This window comes from Mustela putorius, unplaced genomic scaffold, assembly GCF_011764305.1.
Source record: "Mustela putorius furo isolate JIRA1106 unplaced genomic scaffold, ASM1176430v1.1 tig00003846_pilon_pilon_pilon, whole genome shotgun sequence".
NCBI lineage: Eukaryota > Metazoa > Chordata > Mammalia > Carnivora > Mustelidae > Mustela > Mustela putorius.
Genome location: NW_025421999.1, coordinates 12,616,370 through 12,640,475, shown reverse-complemented (window position 1 = coordinate 12,640,475; position 24,106 = coordinate 12,616,370). Strand labels below are relative to the sequence as shown.

Genomic DNA, 24,106 nt, shown 5'->3' with positions numbered 1-24,106 from the left:
TTGCCTTTCCTGCTTACTCTCTAAAAGTCCTCCCTCCAACTTTGTTTTCTCTATTAACTGGATAAAACAGTCTGTATGGGAGACAGAGAGGATTGTTCAACATCACAAAGATTTCTTCTAAAAGGCATGGTCTGGGATGACATCTTTTTAAAGTGTTTTTTTTTTTAAGCCTAGTAGATGATTTTTCCTTTTGCAACCATGAAATCTCTTTATGTGTATATTTTAAGAACGAAATTAAAAAACAGTAAAAACTATAAGATAATAAAACCAGTATGGAAAAGTACAGAGTAGTGGGAGACTTTACCTTATGTATATTTTACCATACTAAAAAAAATATCCCGAGTAACCTGTATAAGATGGGAGGCTAACATCATGAGGCGTACATACGTAGTCTATTACAGATACCTAATGGGACCCACGTGAAGAATTTCAACATCCTTACAAAAGCACCAAAGAAATGAAAGCATCAAAAACAAAGTCAGACATTAAAAGGGAGGAATTCTGTATGCCATGGTTAAGCTGCTTCTTTTTACCTCCCCCCGCCAAAAATAAATAAATAAGAAATGTCAAAATCATTTCCATATCCCTGAACCACGGTGTCAAATTATTCTTTTAATTTATCCGTTACCCATGGGATACAAGAAACCCTCCCTTAAAAATAGGTATGCACTAGAGAAAGATACTCCAAACGCAAGAAAAAGTACATCGTGGACAAACAACCATCCAACGTGGCGTGATAATCTATGTGAGCACACTTGTCTTAAGACACCAGCTGCGCTGCAGGGATGGTTCGAGCTCTCCTTACCTAAAGGAATGTGAAAAGGCTTGCAATCTGCAAGAAGCCACAGTAAGCATTAAAAAAGAAAGGAAGTTCTGGTAAATCTACAATAATGAAATAACCTACTTTTTAAGAGTTGTGTTAAGGTTTTAACTGGACTCTGCAGTAAAATACAAACAAGCTGGCGTGAAAAGGAATGAGAGCACCTGTGAGATGTGTATCAATTGTCCAGAGAATCCCAGTAAGCTATGTTTATTACACAATGCTTAGAATGTCAATAGTCCAGATACAAATAAGCAAGTCATTTGGTTTTCTGGTATAGAGCATAAGTACATTGACTGCCAAACTTTTATTCAACCAACCAAATTCTGGTTGTAAAAGCTACATTCCCCACAAATGAAAAACACAAAGTCATGCAATCTGGGGGTTTGGTTGGTAAAACAAAAAAATCTTCATGCCAACAGAAGCACAGCAAATGTAAACCATGTTTGTCACTTTCAGCGCTATTCTAATCGACATGGGGCAGGGGGCGGCGGCACGATGGGGGACACACAAAAGCACTGTGAAGTGGTTTTATCGAAATTGCCACAAAAATTCTGCAGACTCATCTAAAATATAAATGCAAAATGAAAAGCAAAGCTCCATATCGAGATTTGGGCCTAAGCGTGGATGGAGAGAGAGCTTACAAGTCAGTACACATCAGTACACAGACGAGCACGCTGTCACCACACCACGGTGTTTAACAGTGTCCCACACAGAACTGAAGGCAGGTCTCAGTCGAAGCGTGCAGGCAGTGCTCCTGGACGTGTCCCCAGCGGGACAACAGGCTTGGCCCACAACCACACACTTGCAACTAAGAGAGACATACTTACCCTGCATGGTCAGGAAGGACTAAAAGGACAAAAGTACACAACCAGAATTTTCCAACAACCTTAAATGTACTCGTAAGATGACTGTTTTGAATGCTATGCCTCAAAGTCGGAAGGCTCCACCTAAAATAATTTAGGCCCAACTGCAGGTCCGGTTTGAAGGAGTGGCCTCCCTCACTCGCAAAGAGAATCCAGCATTAGCCACAGCCAAAGTCGGGAGGTAAACACAACCACAACATACTTCAATTTGCCTCAGATACTTAATGAGCAAAGAGAAATGAGGACATACTTTACATCTTCCAGCTTTTTGGTGATGACGGATCCAACAGATGAGAAAGCAGCTGATGCCTTCTGTCCAGCCTGAGATAAGGTTTCAGATGTCTTTTTGTATCTATGTTAAATTTTAAAAGAACAAAGAAAAGTTAAGCTACCATTTTCTAATAGCAATTATTTAAAGCACAATCACCACCTCTCAGAGAGCTCTCGAAAATTAAAACAAATTTTGTCTTCAGAACATCCAAACTCCTTCCCAACCGCCGGGGGTGTCACCCCCTCACCCGACTCCTACCCCTCACTGGTGGGCTGTCTTCACCAGCGCCCTGGGACGGCCACACAGAAGGAGGCCTAGGAAGGCAGGGCCAAGGAAATCAGGGTACAGGGCAAAAACAGGAGAAGAGATGAAAATGAGCCAAAGGCTTTTTCCACTGAAGCCAAAGAAAACAAAAATGAAATCAAATTCCTCCCATGCCTTTTTTAACTTTATGTCCTAAAAAGGGATTAGAAGCAAGGTAAGGCCCAAGTGTACTTTATTATTCAAATAAATTGTATGGGCTATCAAGAATTTTTTTTTCTTTTAATTTTGCAGGTCTGCAGAGCTACCGAATAAGGACTTGGGGACTCTGGGCAGAGTACATAAAAGGTGCGACACTGAACATGACCTGACTGTGGTATTTGCTAGAACCTAAAGCTATCACTGACCACCTCCCTCTTCCCATCTATTCAGGGATTAGTGAAGGGAAAAGAAAAACAAATGAATATGAGAGCCACAAAGAGGTTAAGATCCTCACGTTACAGAGAGGAATGCTCCAGCATTTTTACTTATCCCATCAAGATGAAATACTAAAAACAAAAGTTTATGGTGATACACAGTCAAAAGACTAGTTCCCTGGACTTCTGTAGGAGAAAGTGGCTCAAAGGGGGCGGGCACCTAGAGCTTTCCTGTCAGGATGCTGTCAGCCTCACTGCGTTGGTCACCAGCTCAGCGCCGGGAACGAAGACACAGACAGTAAAGAACGCACTTCAGAATCTGTCCCTAGAAGCTTGCTCCTCTGTGTGCAGGGACACAAAACGGCATGATGGTCACGCCATATCAAAATCTGTGTGATCAAAAAGACAAAAAGATTGAGGGGTGGGCCTCTGCCACCAGCACCCACCGGAGGTGATGAACCAAGAGTCTTGCGCTGTATAGAGAGAAGGGTGAAGAAAGACTGGCTCTGTACTTGGTCAACCCAGAGTTCAAATCCTGCCCTGACATTTTTGAGTTTTGTGACCTCAGACCTTCCCTGATCCTGTTTCCTTCTCTCTGACTACCTCACCTCTCACCCTACGCAGTCATTCTGAGGACAACTTGATGCATTTCCAGCAAGTCAACATACAACACTGCTGGAACTTAAATGTTATTACTTCAGCTCACAGACGAGGCTGGTTTTCTTTCTATCCCCTAGAACAGTGTGGAAGACCAGAGTTAGAGAAGAGTCAGATGCACCTGAGGACTGGGCGGGAGAGCCCTGTGTAGTCCAAAGAAGAGCTACAGAAGCATCTTCATCTCCTTTCAGTTCTCCTGCCCAGACAAAAGGAGCAAAAGCATCCTTGTAAAAGCATCCTTTACATTCTCTAGAAAAATCTATGATCAAGGGAACGTACGCAGATGTTGCCGTCACATCCTGCCAGCCTTTGGCAATGTTCTGTTTTAGTTCCTGCAGTGAGTTGATCCCAAGTTTCCGTTTGATCTCTGCTAGATGCTTCTCTTTTGCTGCTAACACTTGAGACAGAGTCTGGATTTCTTCTTCTACCTATGAGGAAGGGGAGATGGGGCAAAAATACAGCAAGAGTCATTCAAAAAGTGAAGATTATTAGTGCAAAACTGTACTCAAAATTCTGGAGTCATTTAAAAACATTTGATTCATTTGTCTCTTTAAAAACAACATGCAGCATATTGTTAAGTTAACTGGTTACATGCTGATCTCTCCTGTAGAGCTTCTCTTTTCTGTTTTGTTTTTATAATCATTCTTTTTTTTTTTTAATAGAGAGCGAGCACACAAATGGAGTGGGGGGGGGGCAGAAGGAGAGAGAGACTCTCAAGCAGGCTCAATATCCAGTGTGAAGCATGATGACAGATTCTATCTGACAACCCTGAGATCACAACCTGAGCCAAAATCAAGAGTCAGATGCTTAACAAACCGAGGGTACCCCCAGGTACCCCTCTTTCCTCTTCTTTGTATTTTTATCTTGAGTTGTCCTTAGGCTTCTCCTCTCTCTCTATACTTCCTTACTCTGCTATCTCCTGGAAGCTTAGGGCTCAAACCTCCACACAGACAATAATCAAATTATTCTGCCATCCACTCTCTGACCCCTGGTCTGTATTTCCAGCAGGACACTTCCACTTGAATGCCAACAAAATTTGTATTTGTGTACCAAATCAAACCACTCTCCACTCAAATATCCATAGCCAAGTCAAACTGAAATCCAACCTTCCTGTACATTTTGTATGAGTTTATACTGGAAATGACTATCCCAGGGCCTGCCAAAGCCACAGCTGTAAGTAAATCAAACCAGAGAGCCCCCCAGAAGTCCCGTGTGGACCCCCTTGATGCTGACTGACCAGGCTTAATTAGCTGCACAGTTAGAGGGAGGCCCCTGACCCAAGGACAGCCAACCCAATGAGCGGCCACCACCCAGTGATGGGCCTGCTATAAAAGATGCTCCATGATCACAGGCTCTCTCATTCAGGAATCCAGTTTGAGAAACTGAGGTAACACTGAAGTAGAAGCTGGAAAGACTTGGATAAAGAAACCCTGAAGTACAGGCAGGGCAGAGTGAGATGAGGAGATACAATAGCTTAAATAGATGAGGAGGACAAAACTCTACGCAGAAGCTAGGGAAAACAGAAAAAGACTTATGAAGCAGAAGAAAAGTCAGAGTCAGAAAAACAGAGGGCAAGAGGCAGACCCACAAGGAGAAGAGACCTCACTCGGAAGAGACCTTCTGTCCCGGGAAGTTGAAAGGGTGGGATAGTCATTGATATTCAAGACCCTTCAAAAGATGTTTCTCATGGCTTGTTGCAAAGCCGTATTCTCAGCCTCAACCTCACACTTCTATGATTCCAAAGACAGCATGGCCTTTGAAATCAACATACGATGGGGGCAACTGGGTGGCTCAGTTAAGTGTCCAACTCTTGGTTTCAGCCCAGGTCATGCATGATCTCAGGGTCCTTATAGTGAGCCCCTCATTGGACAAGAGTTTCCTTGTCCCTCTCCCTCTGCTCTTCCTCTTCCCGAATAAATAATTTAAAAAATAAAGTGAACTTTTTAAAAATATAGCATTGTTAAATAAACTGTTTTCACTGATTAAATCTTTATAGAACACAAAATAAAAATACTACTCAAGAAAAGGAGAGAAGAATGAATCAAAAGCGAAGTGGCGAGCAAAACAAAACATAGTTCTTTTTTTTTTAGGATTTTATTTTTATTTATTTGAGAGCGAGTGTGTGCACAAGCTGGGGGAAGAGGCAGAGGGAGAGGGAGAAGCAGGTTCCCAGCTAAGCAGGGGATGTGGGGCCTGATGCAGGGCCTGATTTGGGGCTCATCCCAGGACCAGGATCATGACCTAAGCCAAAGGCAGAAGCTAAACCAACTGAGCCATCCAAGCTCCCCAAAGGGAGTTCTTAAGAGGGCAATAATTAGAATGCAGGTCCAGAATGAAGATGACCTCTGTGCTTGTCAGACAGGACCTCTCATTCTGTACCAGTTTTGGAAGTCACACTTAAGTGGACTCTGAAAGAAAAAGGCAACAATGAATGCATGAGGTTCAAAATCAAGTAAGTTCAATGACTTGCCCTAAGTCATCAAACTAACAATGTAGGAACCAGAATTTCAACCCAGGTTTTTGGGCTCCACTTCTCAGTTTACTGGCTAATTCTCACTGCACACTATTAGCTTTCCACTACCTCTTTCTCTAGCCCAACTCCAACTTATCAGATACTCCAAAGAACAGACTTAAAAGATAAATACCCCTTAACACTCCTCTGAAGTTTCCCTTTCCCTAATGACAGCTGGAGAGAAAGACCACTGTCAATCTTACTGAACAAAACATGGCCCACAGGACGCCTGGGTAGCTCAGTAGGTTGGACAACTACCTTCAGCTCAGGTCATGATCCCGGAGTTCCGCATAGGGCTCCCAGCTCCATGGGGAGTCTGCTTATCCCTCTGACCTACTCCTCACTCATGTTCTCTCTCACTCTCTCTCAAATAAATAAATAAAATCTTTAAAAAAAAAAACATGGCCCTGTGCATTACCCACTTTTGTTGGTTAGACTGTGCTGCCAACATACCTAGCTCAGTACATCACAGCTACCATTCCTTAAGTCAATGTATATATGCTATATATACTATATATATATATATATATATATATAAAATACACATTTTAAAAAATGGAAAAATATATATATAAAAGAATGATCTTTAAGGCACAAAGAATATATCTGATAAGGATCTAGTATCCATAACATATGGATAAAATACTCAGGAATAAATGTAAGGAAATACAAGACTTAAATACACTGAAAACAACAAAACACAGCTAAAAGGAAAATTAAAGACATCTTAAATAAATGGAAAGATATTCCATGTTCAGTGACTAGAAGACTCCATATTGCTTAGAGGCCAATACACCCCTAGATCAAGCTACAGATTTAATAAAAGCCCTATCTAAACCCCAAGGGCACATTTCATGGGTAGAAAAGTAGATTCCAAAATTCATAAGAAATTGCAAAGGACCCTAAATAACAATTTAGAGAAAGAAGAAAAAGGTAAAGAACTCCTATTCCCCAATTTCAAAACTCACCACAAAGCTATAATAATCAAAATGGTGTGGTACTCTCAAAAGGATAAACACAGAGATGAATGTAATAGAACCAAAGTCCAGAAATAAATCCTTACATCAATGGCAACTGATTTTTCACAAGGATGCCATGAGCATTCATTCAGGCACACTGGAGAAACTAAATATTCACATACAAAAGAAAGAAGCTAGATGTCTTCCATAAACCACAAACAAAAATTAACTTGAAACAGATCAAAGGCATTTTAAATACAGGAGCTAAAAATCTTAGAAGAAAACATAAGGGTAAATCTTCATGCTCTGAGCTTTGAAAATGGGATTCTTGGATATAACACCAAAAGCACCACCAACTCAAGAAAAATTAGATTTCATCAAAATTTAAAATTTACGTGCATTAAGACACTATGAAGAAAGTGAAAAAACAATATATAGAATAGGAGAGAATATTTGCTAATCATCTATCTGATAAAAGTGTCTAATATCCGGAATAGGTAAAGAGCTCTTATATCTCAACAACAAAAACAATTAAAAAACTGGGCAAAGGATTTGAACAGACATTTCTCCAAAGCAGATACACAAATGGCTAATAAGCACATGAATGTTCAGTATCACTGGTCACTAGGGAAATACAAATCAAAACTATAATGACATACCACCACTTAACACTCACTAGGATGGCCATAATCAGAAAGACAGAGAATAATAAATGTTGGCAAATACGTAGAGAAATTGCTGATTGGGATGAAACATGGCATCCTTGCTGTGGGAAATAGTTTGACAGTTCCCCAAAAATGTTAAACATGGAGTTACCATTTGATGCAACAATTCCAGTTCTAGGTATATACCCAACGGTCTATAGGTAAAATAGGTATTTGAACGAGTACTTTTATACAAATGTTCTTAGCTGAGTATCTGCAATAGGAAAAATGTGGAAACTACCCAAACCTCCATCGACACACAGATAAACAAACGTGGTAGACACATCTAATGGACTATCATTCAAAATAAAGCACCACGGGCACCTGGGGGGCTCAGTCAGTTAAGCATCCAGCTTTTGATTTCGGCTCAAGTCATGATCTTAGAGTCATGGGATCAAGTCCGGTGTAGGCTCCACACACACCCAGATTCCGCTTGTCATTCTCCCTCCCCTTCTGCCCCTTCCCCTAGATCACATTTACACACGTGCTGGGTGTGTGTCTCCTTCTCTCTCTCTCTCAAATAAATAAATAAATAAAATCTTTTTAAAAAAATAGTTAAGTACCAATTCACAATACATGCTATAAGAATGAACCTCAAAAACATTACACCACATACAAAAGGTAACATGTATGGTTGCACTTAAATAAAATATCCAGAAGAAGTAAATCCATAGAAAACAAGGTATAAAGCAGGTTATTGCTGCCAGCGGGTGAGGGCGGGGGTGAATGAGGATCCCAGTTTAATGAGTTACAGGTCTCCCCTGGGTGTGATGGAAACGTTTTTGAAACTACACAGAGGTGACAGCAGCAAAAGACTGTGAAAGCGTTAACTGCTGTGGTTGATTTCAAATGGTTAATTTTACGAATAACAGAGAAAGAGAAAGGGAGGGAGGGAAAGAAGGTTGGAAGAGCCCACGTATATCCACAGCACAGCGAAGGGAAGAACACAGGCACTGATGCAGCTGAAAAGCCAAGAGTGTTAGACCCAGTGGAGCCCCCCAGGTCACGTTCACTAGTGCTCCTCCTTCCCGACTACTTCTCAGACCCACTTCACCCAGTAGATATCTGTATTCACAGGAAAGCATCACATTCTTTTATTTCCTCTCCCCAATGCCAGAGCTCTAGGACAGGTCACTGTATGTTGCTTTCTCTCCCCTGGAACAGAGGAGGAGATGTTACCATGTGCCTGAGAAGCACAAATGAGGTTGTGAGTGCGAAGCACAAAGTCCCAAAAGGAATGCGTCTTGACCTTTGCAAGTTCTCTTCTCAGCTCTTCTTGCTCTTCCTCTGACAGGGTCTCCGTGGCCCCGATCGTGGCAGCAACATCCTCCCCTTCTTCAGGGACTGGATCTGTTCTCAGCAGACCTGGTTGGAATTTAAAAAAAAAAAAAAAAAAAATGTCTGTAAGGTACGTGAAGTAAAATGCTCCTTTAGGCTCCTCCACTGCCCCCGCGAGAATAAAACAATTAGACTGGACCCACACATCAACTTTCTGTACCTTCAAATGGCCTGGCTTTTCCTATAAGGACAAAAGTCTGAGCTACCACTAAAAAACTACCCAATTATCTATTCTGCCAAGTATGAATTTGGAAAATACAGCAATGACGTAGCTTCTGTTCTCTTGCTCAGTCACAATATAGTTACTGCAAAGTGGAAGAGTCAGAGCAGGCCGTGAATGGGATCTTGCCAGGACTTTTAATGCTAACCTAGTAAATCAGCAGGACTAGTAATTCACACTAACAAGGAAAGGGGTTTGTAAATGTCTCTAGCTTCCTCTGCTAACCAAATCTAGCACTTAATCTAGTCAAGAACTGAACAAACTCAACACCTACAGAAATTTTATTTAAAAATTTTAAAAATAAAGTTTATTACAGTTCTTTCCATTGTTAGTGGAGGTAGGAAACACCTTCCTGTGGCGCCTGGGTGGGCTCAGTGGTTTAAAGCCTCTGCCTTCGACTCAGGTCATGATCTCAGAGTCCTGGGATCGAGTTCCGCATCGGGCTCTCTGCTCCGCAGGGAGCCTACTTCCCACTCTCTCTCTGCCTGCCTCTGCCTACTTGTGATCTGTCAAATAAATAAATAAAATCTTTTAAAATATATATAGATATATATATATATATATCTTTATTTTTATGTATTATAAGTATATATCTGTAACAGACATATATATTATACATGTCTTTTTATATGTATCTTTATTTTTATATATTATAGGTATATATCTGTAACACAGACATTATGATATATATTATACATATGTCTTTTTATCTACATATATATCTATATAAAAACCCAGATAACCTTTAAAAGTCCCAATGTACACAGAAATGGTCAACAGCAACATACAAGTTTTCCACATTATTTAAGACCAACAAGGTACAGCCATTCCCCTGGCATAGAGCCAACCACTAGGAGTCCTTCAGGAAGAACTTAAGAACTTCTCTGAGTGGCCAAGGAGGCATTTGATCCTCACCAACTCTCCCCTCTCATCTCCCCAGTCACCCATGCAATGGGTCCATGAGCAGCCCCCCAAATGTTGAGTGCAAAATATAAGGGGGTACCCCCCCAATTTTTTAATACTTTTTTAATATTTTGAAAAAAATCAAAGTTAATTCAAAGAATCTATAATGAACAAAATATCAAAATTTTAAATGGGCTCAGTATCATGGACTTTTCCTTCCACCTCAGGCTCCAAAATGGCTTTGCACAGTACCATTCTTGATCTTGTCTCTGTTTAAAAGTTCAGTATTTTGCTCACTGTGCTTTTGTTCTAATTTTTCTGAAAACTGCATTAATCTATTATTGGTCTCGATCGCAGAGCATCTTGGTGCCCTCTTAAATTTTACAGCTGAGGCAGGTGGCTGCTGGCCTCCCTTGCCTTATCCTAGTCACAGCTCTGTGTGTGCATTTCCATGTCTCAGAGGTCTGGGTTTTCAGTCTCCTCTGGCAACAGATTTCTGGCACAGGGGACCAGAGAAACGTCTCCTCCTTTTCCTGCTCTTTGCCTCTTTCTGTCAGTGGGCATTAGAGCAATCGCAGATTCCCAACACCCCCAGGTTATTTCTGAGACAGGCCAGCTCAGTCACAGAGCGATGTGCTCTCCCGCCCAGATCAAGATGCCAGGCAGCAGATGACGGACTTTACAGGCACAGGAAAGGAAAGAGGGAAAATAACCTCGCTGTTCAACAAGCGGCCAGCACCACGGCAAACCTCAAAGTATACGGATCAATGACACAACCTCTATGTCCATCGGGTACAGGGTACAAAGACACCTGTTGCAGGGTCTGTCACATATTAACTGCTAATGGCACCTAATAATTGTAACAGCTATCATCACTAGCGTAACGGTACCAAAAGAGAGCCTATCTGGAAGGTGTTTACAGAACACTTTAAGGAATAAAAGTAATACAAATAAGAGAATTAAAAAACAACACGAACTAGAAGTGGAAACAGAATATGATTAAGCTTTCTAATGCACAGACCAGGTGTGACAGGTACAATCTGTAGATGGGAAAAAAGCTCAATGAGTAATTGCTTCTGCAGGCCCCCTCTAAAATATCTTCAGACTGCCCAAGAGAATTCTGTGATAGAAATCGGATCATGTCACTGTCTGGCTTCCAATCCTTTCGTGGTTGGCTCCCTGTCGTTTTCCAGACAAAATTCCCCATTGTTTAGCACCCAGGCCTTACTGGACCTACCCCGTGCTCCACTGGATCCCTCATACTCCAACTGCAGCCAAATCAAACTGTGGATAAGGTATGTATCGTCAGAAATCACTGAGAAGGGCCCGTGTGTGCTTGCAAACATATCCCCTGTGCCAGATTACATGACGAGATAGTATGAGACTGAAGATGGGAGTATACGGTAGCAATCGTATATGACAATGCAGTAAGAACCACACAGAGTTAATTATAAACATTCTTTATTTTATTTTTAAGGTTTTGTTCAGACTTCTCCAGTCTCCAACCAGAACAGGACTCAAAAAAAAAACAAAAAACAAAAAAAAAAAAAATCCCCAAAAAACTCTGGTGCTAAACAATACCTTAAAAAACAAAGGCTCTTTCATGTTTTTTTTAATAAATACTAGTTTAGGGGCGCCTGGGTGGCTCAGTGGGTTAAGCCGCTGCCTTCGGCTCAGGTCATGATCTCAGGGTCCTGGGATCGAGCCCCGCATCGGGCTCTCTGCTCAGCAGGGAGCCTGCTTCCCCCTCTCTCTCTCTCTCTGCCTGCCTCTCCATCTACTTGTGATTTCTCTCTGTAAAATAAATAAATAAAATCTTTAAAAAAATAAATAAATAAATAAATAAATACTAGTTTGTAAATCTGCTTAAGGGGGAAAACGTAATATCTAATTACTAATAACACTTTATGCACAGCTGCCCAATTCCAATCTTGGGGGATTCTGATACTATCAAAGTATTTAGTTAGGCTGCCAGGGAAAACAAACGTCTCAGAAAAGGGGGACATGTAGTTGTCCACAGCTGGCTTCAGGACATCAAGATAACCTTGAGATTTTATATTCCCAATCACTAGTAATTACAGGTTCTGGTTTTTTCCATATCAGCCTGTAGGTGGCAGCAAATTATCAAAATTCAATTTTAAGGTGTGGTTTGTTGTAGGGTAACCAAACAGGGTGGGGAGGAATGAAAAAATTAAGGAACACAAAACAAGAACAAAAAAGGCAGATATCGAAATCAGTGGCAAAACAACAAAAACATAACATCACGACTTAAGAGAATTATGAATAACCACAGCCAGCACCACCAGAGTACATTCTATGTATAATATACAAATCTGAACTAAGTGGTCCAAACACATTACATCACTTATATACACCACTTCTGTGATGCAGAGTTCTGCCAGTTCCAAGGGAGGAAACTGAAGCTTACAGAGCAACTCGCCCACAGTAACACACCTGAATGCATGGTGGGGTTACAATTTTGAACTGAGCTTGATTTGGAAGTATATACTTAAAATCATTGATTTCCAAAGGACAGATGAAGACAAGAGTAGGGGCTGAAGCTCACACCTGTAAGAGACCTAGAAGCAATAATACTTAAGATTCTGTACAAAGGGGGCACCTGGGTGGTTCAGTGGGTTAAGCCTCTGCCTTTGGCTCAGGTCATGAACCAGGGTCCTGGGATCGAGCCCCACATCAGGCCGTCTGCTCAGCAGGGAGCCTGCTTCCCCTTCTCTCTGCCTGCTGCTCTGCCCACTTCTGATCTCTGTCAAATAAATAAGATCTCTAAAAATAAAGAAAAAAAAATAGACTCTATACAAAGGAAAAGAACCTGGCAGAGGAGGTCAAAAGCAATCTCTCTTCCAAATGTACAGTCTCTCCAAACTTAGAGCCTTAGTTTTTCTAGGTATTATCCAATTTCCCCCTATGTTCAGCAAGAGTGCAATATTTATTGTAGAGGCAGAGTCTGGCTTTAGGAGAAAAAAAAATACTGACTTCTCATTCACAACACAAGTTGGGAAACAGGAACATTTTAACATGTAATTACTTAAAACCGTAAGAACTCCCCCCAAAATTCTTATTCAATCATTAATTTTAATAGTTCTCAGAATCTGATGGAAAACTGTTTTTCAAAGATGGCAAAGAGGGACAACATATGATCAATATTTACTGAGATCTAATCCACCAACCAGGGAGATTCACATTATCTCATTTTGAAAAAAAACATTTTACAACCAACGCCTGATGAAAGCAGTACGATTTATCCCCACCAGGAAAGTGTGACCCTCTGCCTCTGCGGTTAGTAATCTGCCCAGAATCACAGGTGAGATTAAAAATGCAGGTTTTCCGACTCCAAACTCTTGCTCCTTCACTTTCTTTTAGAGAAATTCCAGGGAGCAGGGAGGACAAAGGACAAGCTGGAAGCAGAGGGCTGGGGCCTCCTCTCCAGGGGCTTCCAACATCCCCCAAGGGTGTAAGAGCACGTGTGGACCCCAGCTGGAGGTCACGGATACCATTACAGAGCCCAAGTGATCCGAGATTGGGGATAATTTGTTCCTTCTGGTTGTTACTATTTTAGCCACCTCCTTAATTCCCGTAGATGTGCAGAGTCTGCCTGTCTCCCCCTGAAGAGTTCTGCAGTGGAGAGCGAGCCTAGAGCCCACCAAGTGCCAGGAATGGCTAGGAGCCCAGGTGAGAGGCCCACCGTCAGTGGAGTGACAGGGAAGATGAACACAGACCGCGGGATCACGCCCCATCAATCCTAAGACAGTTTTTTCCCTTACATTTACAACTGGGAACTCAAGAACAGCCAATCAATTAAGCAGTCCTTGTGGCATAGCTGTCACCCGGGAAACGTGCTCCAAAATTTGCAAAACGGGTGTCGGCGACTGAGAACATCACAGACCTCTCGTTCAAGAAAGCCTGCATCACAACATTTTGTGTGCGGAAAATAAAGCGAGACACGGATTATTCCCAGCAGAAAAGCAATTCCAGTAAGCTAGGCAATGCATGGGAAGGTGTTGCAGGAAAACGGTAATTTGGTTTACTCTAAAAAAAAAAATACATGGACGGGAGTGTCATGGTCAACACATGTGTCTGAATAAATCGAAAAGAGTGTTAATAAGCATACAAAATTTTAAGTAGAATTAAATCAGTGTCTCTTGGGCTTTTAACTTGTAGCAATTTTTCCCCTTAATGAACAAATACTCAAATGGTACATCCTAAAATCCACAGTGCCTTGGAAGAGATGAAATACAATATCCCACGCTTCTGAGAACTTGTTGGTAATTGGAGGAAAACAAAGTGCTTCGGTCGGAAATGTGTGTGATGAGCAAGCGTGGTGGGGAAGAACAAGGAAGAATGGAAAAAGAGTTCAGTCTTGACCACGTCCCTAGGTCAGACTATAAAGTCCTGATGTCCCATCGTCCTCTTTTCATCTTGCTACTACTCACCGTGCCAAGAACAAAGCATTTGATAATGCTTTATTTGGACTGATGTACCAATTAAAGATTTATTCAAAGCAAGTTTTTCTTCCCTGTCCCATGCATACCCACCTACGTGACATATCCTCCCAAAAATTTCAACTGGAGAAAGAAGCAAAAAAGCCTTTTTTAAATACAAATTTTGAACCGACAATGACAATGACAATGACAGCATGATTAGGATTTGGTGAGCACCCCTCCGCCCCGGGCTATGGCTGCAGCCCGTCCCACCTCACACCGGAGCACCCACCCAACTGCCCTTCCATTCACCTTTGACCCTTGACCCAATTAAGATCAACTACTTTTCAAGACTTTCTATAACTGGTATGCCCCCAGGTGGCTCAGTTGGTTAAGCAGCTGCCTTCGGCTCAGGTCGTGATCCCAGTGTCCTGGGATGGAGTCCCACATCGGGCTCTTTGCTCCGCAGGGAGCCTGCTTCTCCCTCTGCCTCTGCCTGCCACTTTGCCTGTGCTCGCTCTCTCTCTCTCTGACAAATAAATAAAATCTTAAAAAAAAAAAAAAAAGACTTTCTATAACTATCATTCAAAAACTTTTTAGCCATTTTCATAAAGTTTCAGATCTGAAAAAATTTTGCATCATTTTATTTAAATACTTTATTCAAGAAGATGAGGAAATTGGGGCTGGAGATTTTTTTTTCAAGAGTAGCTAAAGCCATGAACTTTGAAATTAGATGGCTCTGTAGGTTGACTTGTGTCCCCCAAAAAGACACATTTCATTTCCTAACCCCCAGGACCTTCGAATGTGTTTTTTATTTGGAAACAGGCTTTTTTGCAAATACAGTCAAGATGAAATCACAGTAAATTAGGCTGGGCCCTAACCCAATGCGTCCTTATAAGAAGAAGGAAATGTAGACACAGAAACTTAGAGAGAACAACATGGACACACAGGCAAGCAGAAGCCCAGGAACCACTCCCCATGATCATGGAGACAGACCGGAGGGATACAGCAGAAGGCACAGAAGGCGGGGATTGCCAGCAACCGCCAGAAGCTAGATGAGGCAAGGAAGGATTTCCCTACAGAAGGAGCACAGCCCCAGAACACCTTCATTTTAGACTTCGAGCCTCCAGAACAGAGACAGAACACATGTCTGTTGTTTGAAGTGACTCAATTTGGAGTACTTTTGTTATGGCAGCCTTAGGAAACTGAGCCCTGTCCCTGTTCCCCCAAAACCCATTACATATTTAAAAACGACACCACACACATTACCACCTGACTCTCTGGGTTTCTGTGGAGCAGCGTAAAGGACTGTGAACATCAAGAGTGGGCAGGTATTAGGTTTTCAGTAAGGATGTGCAATTGCCCCACTTTTCCATATGCTACAAGTCTTCCTAGTTACCTGTCGACATCCTCTTCCCATGAAGCATGGCTCGTAGGCTCCTTCATCTGCCATCTCCCCTGTCACCTGGCATCATCGGTGTCTCCCCTGCATCTTCAACATGACAGCTGTCAATCATGATGTCATGTGACATCTAAAAGGCATCAGCACCAAACCCTGGTCTGGAATCTCCTCTCCTATAACACGACCCAGGATTTTTCTTACTGCTGAGATATGGCCTCATCTCATTCCCCCAGACATCTACTTCAAGCCCCTCCAAACTCACCACTCCTGCCTTGATTCTGGCTCTGGCGATTTCTTGCTCAGATTCTTGCCCTAAAGCTCCCTCATGGTCGGTCCCTCCAATCCACTCACCACCCTGCTACCAGAGTAAACTTCTAAGGCAGGACTCTGACCATAGCACTCTTTACCTTAAATCATTCTAGAGCTTCCCACTTCCCAGTAAGGCTCTTGCTCTTGACAGTCTGGAGCCCACCCTACCTACTCAATCCCCCCCAACTGCTCTTACCTGCCCAACACTCACCACATCTTCCAAGCTGCAGTTCCTACAAAAACATGCCTTTTTTTCTTTTTTAAAGTAATGCATTAATTCAAAAGGTAAAATAAAGTGCCTCCCATACATTTTTTTGCCCATTTAATTTTTTGTGTGGTTAAATATACAACATAAAAGTTGCCATCCTAACCCAATTTTAAGCATACAATTCAGTGGCGTGAACAACATTCATGATGTTGTACAACAACCTCCAATGGCCATGCTCTTTTTTTTTTTTAATGTCTCTGCACATATTATTTTCTCTTCTGGAAACCCACTCCTTATTTCCATTCCCATTTATTTCAATAAATCAGTTTTAAGTGTCTCCTGATCTTGGAGCCTTTCCCTGGATCCCATCCATGCCCAGGCCCTGCTCTGAGTATAACAGTCTGTAATGTCAACTGTACTTAGAACACAGCCTGATGGCCTGGGCAACCTTTGACCTTAGCACTATGTTCCGATCCTGCATCTTCAGGCCAGCTCAGTAACGGGTACACAGACACTCATTAGCCCTCTCGGAATAAATCAATTACAGGAAGGTACACAGTTGAGCTGGAGTAAGAACGCTGTCTCTCTTCACTGTCTACCTTATATCTTGAACTTTCTTTTTTTTTAAGATTTTATTTATTTATCAGAGAGAGGAGGGGGAGAGAGCAAGCACAGGCAGACAGAATGGCAGGCAGAGGCAGAGGGAGAAGCAGGCTCCCTGCCAAGCAAGGAACCCGAGGTGGGACTCGATCCCAGGACGCTGGGATCATGACCTGAGCCGAAGGCGGCTGCTTAACCAACTGAGCCACCCAGGCGTCCCTATATCTTGAACTTTTTGTTTTATATCTCATTCTCACTTCACTGCTTTCACCTACACAGGTTTTTCTATTGAAAACAGACATAAAAAATTTTTTTTAATTTTTTTAAAATAAGGGGTGCCTGGGTGACTCAATCGTTAGGTGTCTGCCTTCGGATCAGGTCATGATCCCAGCATCCTGGGATGGAGCCCCATATCAGGCTCCCTCTCCAGCTCAACCATGCTTGTGTTCCCTCGCTATCTCTGTTACAAAGAAAAATCTTTTAAAAATTTTTAATAAAATTTAAAAAAATAAAACACATGAAATGACATTTTTCTAAAGAAATACAACTTCTGTCTCATACATAATCTATACTAAGATTGTTACATTTGGAGGTCATATACATTAATGTTACAAAGTATGTTCACAGCCAAAAGCACCAGGCCTTTATGGGGTGGGGGGGTGCCACACAAGTGATACTCCAGAGGGAAGAATATGATGTCCGCTGCTCCCAAGATATGCACTTAGGAGGGAAGACGTTGCAGAGGAGGAGTCTAAGATATTTGCTATTTAGTTAACATTGGGCCTACACAAGAGAGAATCTGATAGAGTATAATCGAGCCCTAGCAGTTCCTCTAGGAAATACAACCGTATACACCTCTCTTACACAGTCTTTAAAGAGGCAACAAGGGCTTTAGGACGAGGGTCGGAATAAAAAACTTCAGTCTCTAAGGATTGTTTTCCTTAGGCACAAGAGGACATGCGTGCCTTTTTAAAACCTGGAGACACAAAGAGATACAACATAGAGTTCAAAATGTCTTCAGTGGTCTATCCAACAAGATCAAAAGATGAAGTTATTTCTCCTCTTGTAAGTCTGTGCTTGGGGTCCCTATTCTCTGGAGCTTGTGTTTCCGAATGCAACGAAGTTCCAGCAGGGGCAGAGGAATATCTGGAGATCTCCACAGCAAAGTAAGATCCTAAACAAGCGAGACCCCTTTCAAGAAACTCCAAAACCAAAGGGCTTCTCAACCACAGCACGAGGGGCATGCTGGGCAGGGTAATTCTTTGTGGAGGGGGCTCTCCTGTGCTTCATCCCATGTGGCATAGGGGCATGTCCCCTCCCTTCCCAAAGCCAACTGCTGTTGTGACAACCTGAATCACCTCAGAATCCACCTCAGAATCGGCTCCAGTGGCGGCCGCCGGAATGCCTGCAGGGGGTGAAACTGCCCTAGGTTGGAAACCGGGGAATCAATGCCAGGGAGGTATGGGACACCGGCTATTTGACACGGATTATCTTCAAATGAAGGAGATGTAGTAGCACAGGCCATAAACACTTTATATTTCTTAAGGATATAATTTTCCCACGTTCACCCGTGGCAGTAACAGTACAACAGTAGGAGAGAAAAAGGAGATGAGTAATTGCCGTCCATCAAGGCAGCAGGAACAAAAAGCTGAGGAAACTTGACCCACTCCGTTTGGGGAAAGAACCAGAACCTGGGAGATTAATTGGGCAGCGTCAGGGCCACTAGAGAGAAATGGAAGTGCGCTGAGGCGGGGGGTGGGGGGGTCCAAAAGGGAAAAGAGAACTGGGACCCAGAGGGGTCCAGAGAGCTTAGGAAACTCACCTCTCAGAGATCAGGGCCCTGAACAGAAGAGAAGTCAACTTCCCACCCAAAAAGGTCACCCAACTTCACCAAAAGAATGGAAGAGGGAAGAAAGATCAGAAAGGTAGAACACATTAGTATTTCCAAAGGCTTTACTCACCTCCTCCAGAAACTCCTGAACTGACCCTTAAATCTCTTTCATCATAGAAAGGAGGGGGGGCGCCCTTCAGTTGATAACTTCAGAACCACCTATCCTCCCAACCCCAATCAAGTGTAAAATGAGTAACTAGGACACTCCACAGAGAGAACAAAGGTCAGCCATGGAGAAATTTGGGGATCCCCAGGGAGGAAATCACTACCATTCTTATATTTCCTTTGCAGGAATAAGGAAATTCTTCATAATTTCAATTCTGCTCTGATTTTTATTTTGTAAACCATACATTTACTGTTTAACATCTTCACAATTAATTATGCCTAACTTTCAAGAATCATGACTTCCCTAAAAAGAAGTGAGAACAACACAGAGTAGAAACCAAAAAGCATAATAAAACAGGACAGAAAGAAGGACTCTGAGCTAAGAGAACTCCAGTCTGATTTTTCCCCCATGTTTTTAGAATTTCAAATATGACAGCATAAAACTAAAAATGTCACATTGTTAAATGGCTCCTGTTCCTATTTTCTGAAGTCACTAGAAATAACCAAAGGTGTTTTATACAACAGGGCTATGTTTTTCTCTGTGTTAAAAAATAAAAAAATGTTAAGAGGAAGAATGGTTTTACATAATCAGGGCTTGGGAAATTCTCTCCAAAGGCGTTCACTGAAAGGAAGAGAAAATGCAGCAAAGGACACTAGCGGGAAACAGCTGTGCTAATCGACAAGTCCAAGACAGAATGAATGAACCCGGTACACCATACACGGTAAAGCCCCTGATGAAGGAAATATTACACCTGGAATGATAAACCTATTCCGTAATATCCATCCCCAAAGAGACCAGGAGAGTGTGATCAAAAACACAAAACAAAACAAAACGCTGGCTTGGCGTGAAGACCGAGGGATGAGTGTGAGACCCAATGCAGGCTGACTGAGCTCCGTGACATGGAGGCTTCACAGAACCTCTCTTGGCCTCCATGTTCACACTTGGAAAATGAACTAGATAGAGTGTGAATTAGTCCTTGTCAGTTTCATTTCCTTCATTCACTCATCAAGCCATTTGTTGAGCCATGGATGTCAGGTACTGTCTCGGGCAGCAGGGAAGAACTGTGGCTCAAGAAAGACTGACATCCCTAATGGAACTTAATATTCCAGATTCTGAAAATTATAAATCAGTTTTTCAAACCATGGGCTGTGAAATCCATTGAGCAGTACCAAATGAGCATTTTTTTTTTTTTAAGATTTTATTTATTTGACACAGAGAGATCACAAGTAGGCAGAGAAGCAGGCAGAGAGAGAGAGAAAGAGGGGGAAAGCAGGCTCCCCGTGGAGCAGAGAGCCCAACGTGGGCAGATCCCAAGACCCTGAGACCATGACCTGAGCCAAAGGCGGAGGCTTTAACCCACTGAGCCACCCAGGCACCCCCCAAATGAGCATTTTAAAAAGAACAAATGGAATAGTAAGATATCATCAGGTATCATGAATAGTCAAGATGAGTTCTGTTTCCACAGAATTCTGCTTTGGTTATTGGGTATTGGTATTGATGAGGGTTGTGGGTCATAACCTATAGGGTGTTCTGATGTGGGCTGGTTTTATCAAAGAGTTTAAAAATCCCTAATAAAAGACCTCTCTTTGTTCTAGCCACTGGCCCTCATCCCCTCCTTCACTCAGACTGCTTCTTAGGAACATTCTGCCCACAGATTAAATCTCATTACTTTCTCATTTGCCCCACGATGGCCTGGATAAGTATCAAAGAATATGCTTTTCAGATCAGTGTTCCCAACCCTTCTGAGTAGGATTCCTTTTAACATCGGTCCCTTTTGTGCACTACTTGTCTGCTGATTAAGAAGATGAACAGTGGGGGCACCTGGATGGTTCAGTCCATTAGCAGACTCCTGATGGCTCAGATCGTGATCTCAGGATCCTGAGATTGAGCCGGTGAAGAGCTCTGCGCTTAGCTCAGAGTCCGCAAGGAATTCTCCCTCCCTCTCCCTCTGCTACCCTCCCCCAACCCCAGCTTGCTCGCTCTCTCTAAAATAAATAAATCTTTTTTTAAAAAGGAGGGAAAAAGAAAAGTATGGTGACCAAAAGCCACAGGAACTTTTTTTTTTTTTAAAGGTTTTATTTATTTATTTGACAGAGATCACAACTAGACAGAGAGGCAGGCAAAGAGAGAGAGAAAGAGGAGGAAGCAGGCTCTCCGCTGAGCAGAGAGCCTGATGCGGGGCTTGATCCCAGGACCCTGAGATCATGACCTCAGCCAAAGGCAGAGGCTTAACCCACTGAGCCACCCAGGCGCCCCGCCACAGGAACTTTTAAATGTATTTATAATGTATCTGTCCTAAGAGCTCCTACTTAGAAATACAAAGAGTACAAATGCACCCAAGACACAGTATTCCTTCCATCTACACCTCAGAGAGATTTGCAGGCTTCTTATGCCCTGAGGGGTCCAGGGCACAGAGCCGGCTGATGACTGTTCTAGATCCTCTTTTATTTGGTATTTTAGGATCATGGTGTTCTTATTAAATGACTGCTTTAGGTGGTTTCTGTTTGTTTTAATGCTCTCTCCCCCTCCTTTTTTCTAATTAAAGCAAATTCTAAACTTGAGCACTAATGGGTACATTTTGGTTGTTCACTTGCATATGCATATATATATATATATATATATATAATTTTGTTTTTAATATCATGAGCCCAATCTCCTACACTGCTATTAGGGATTGGAAAGAAAATTGTTTGAAATCTGCCTAGAGACATTGTCAACTTTCCCAAATGCTTTAACAGAAAACATCCAAAGGCAGAAATTACTGCAACTCGGAAAAGTGAAAGGAGGTGAAAAGAGATAAATTGAGAGTAGAAGAGAGCGAGAACACGCTAGGCAAATCCTTCCATGAATCTCAAACCCTTGCGCACAATCACCAAAATCCACCTGAAGTCACAGAACTGCAATATCTGCTTCCATGGCCCCTTGTCACCTGGGCTTTACTCGGCCGCCCACCTCGAACTACCTATCGTGTGTAGCTTTTTTTTCTTTTTTTTAAACACTGAGTGATATGATTTGTCAGAGACAGAGAGAGTGAGAGCACACATGCACAAGCAGGGAGAGGGAGAAGCAGGCTTCCTGCAGAGCAAGGAGCCCAATCTGGGGCTCCAGGATCCTGACCAGAGCCAAAGGCAGATGCTTAACCAACTGAGCCACTCAGGCATCCTCCGTGTGTTGCTCTTGAGGCATTTTCTATGTGTAGGATTTATTAGTTAGGATGGAGGATGCCATCCTTTTAGGGGCCACACATAGGGGAGATCCCCCACATTACAGAGGTCCAAGGTGGGCAAGGAGAGGGCAGCAGGGGAGAGGGCTTCCCAGCCAACTGCTAACAGCTGCTTCCCAGTCCCCACTTCTAGAAACCAGCTCTAACCTGGTATCTTCAACATTTTTTCCCCGCCTGGAAATCCAAACCATCCCCAAAGGTCACTACAGCTACAAATAATGGTTAGAGGAATGTGGCTTCAGCACACTCTCTACTGTCGGCATGTACACAACTGAAAATACTTAAGACGCATGTTTCCTGCTGTATCCTTTACCGCTTCCTTCTCAAAGATCCACTCTGTAAACTTAAAACCTATTGTTCATTAATAAGGAAAAAATTAACTTCTAGGAAAATCTGCTTACTTCTTCTGGTAAGTTTCAGAGTAGGTCATCTAGTGGTCTCCAGGCTTTCCCTGTAGAATGAGCGAACTGGCCTGGAGGACATGGTCGGGCTCCTGCTGCCCTGTGTGAGTATAAACGAAGACTTTCCCGGCCAGCACCTGGCCTTCAGAACGAGGTCATACTGACACCTGTGAAGAATGACTGCTTCCCGAGGTACAGCAACACTGAGGTCTTCTTTTCAAAAAAAAAAATCTCTTGCCTAGGTATTTCTGTCTGCTGCTCTCAGGACTCCAGAACAAAATCGAGGACGTCCACTAGCAGGGCCTTAAACACCATCAGGGCCTCAGATGCCTAAGCCTCATTTAACAAAGACAAAACTTAGGGGAGAAGGGTCCTTAATAAACCATACATCTATGGCCACAAGCAAAGACCTTCCAATTCTCCCTTTTTTGTGATTTATCAGCTCAATGAACTCAAAGTGATCAGAAGAACTCTAGTGTCTATCAAGTACCACCTTTAAAATCAAAGTTTTATGTATAAATAAACACATGCTAAATAGTTAATGAGCCATCTCTTTCTGCTTGGATTCTGCAACAGCTTTGTTTCACTAGTTTCAACACAGCAACACCATGGTAGCTCTTGACACTAATAATTTTAAAGACAACAAAGCCCAGGTCGTGTCCAAGTTTTGTTACAACAAATTTAACCTTAGAAAATTAATAGTTACCAAATTTCTGAAGAGTAGGTGATCCGGATGGAGACGAATTTCCACTAGGAGATAAGTAAAGATAGCTTTTGTTCACTCCTGTGTCAAAATCAAACGGGGACTGGTAATCTTCATCAAAATCCATCTCTCTACAGTCCACTCCAGAAAAACGCAGAACGCATCGTTTTATAAGTGCCTGGGACCCTTCAGTTGAATGTCGCTCTGGTCATAGTCCCATGCAACCTTGCTGAAGAAAGGAACCCCAGGGTCTGAAGACCCTGGCTTCTTGGCCCCGGTGTGCTATTTCCTTCTCAGAGCCTTCGCACCCTTAGGACAAGCAAGTCTGTTTAATAAATGACTTATCTGGAGCACCCTCAGGGCTCTATCCACCACCTGCTGTTAATATCAGTCAACAATGGACCCACCAGCACAGGGGAGCGGCGCTTTCACAGGTAAACAAAGGAGGGCCAGGTTCACCAGTATCTCCAGATGTACAAACAGTCCAAGCAAACGTCAGACACTGGCACAATTACAAGAAACCACAATTTTTTTTTAAATAAACGGTCAGCTGACCACAACTACACCAGGGCGGACTTAATCTTCTAGGACAAGGAAGGATTACCAGTCAGTAATCTCCTACAAAAGCCATCGGGGTGATACTTTTTTCCATCCTGGATTACAACAGAGTCCTAAAAGCCAAGCTCCCAGGTTTAGCGATCAGCCTCCTAAGTACAACTTCCTCTAGAAATAAAGCTGTGTTTCCATTATTACTTTATCTAAAGTAACATCTGGCTTAGTGTAACAAAACTTTCAATCTGTCCTCCCCCCTTCCCTCCTTTTCTCTTTCTTCCCCTTTCCTTCCCTGGAAAGACGGGGTTTTACTGACGTAGACATCCGAGAGACGAATCAACTCTG

At 42.5% G+C, this 24,106-nt stretch overlaps 1 protein-coding gene across 6 annotated transcripts in view; it reads right to left on the bottom strand.

Moving 5' to 3' along the window:
- Positions 1 to 24,106, bottom strand: part of TPD52 (tumor protein D52) — a 102,457-nt gene that overhangs the window by 15,326 nt on the left and 63,025 nt on the right. For 2 of the 6 annotated variants that reach the window (XM_045063178.1, XM_045063176.1), the window contains exons 2-5: positions 8,716 to 8,831; positions 3,571 to 3,719; positions 1,937 to 2,038; positions 806 to 832 (exon numbers count right to left, since the gene is read on the bottom strand). In XM_045063178.1, the coding sequence (XP_044919113.1) occupies positions 806 to 832; positions 1,937 to 2,038; positions 3,571 to 3,719; positions 8,716 to 8,831 (394 nt within the window). Of the gene's footprint in view, positions 1 to 805; positions 833 to 1,936; positions 2,039 to 3,570; positions 3,720 to 8,715; positions 8,832 to 23,212; positions 23,520 to 24,106 lie in introns of those variants that run through there. The other 4 variants (XM_004774229.3, XM_004774230.3, XM_045063177.1 and 1 more) reach the window with 4 other exon arrangements.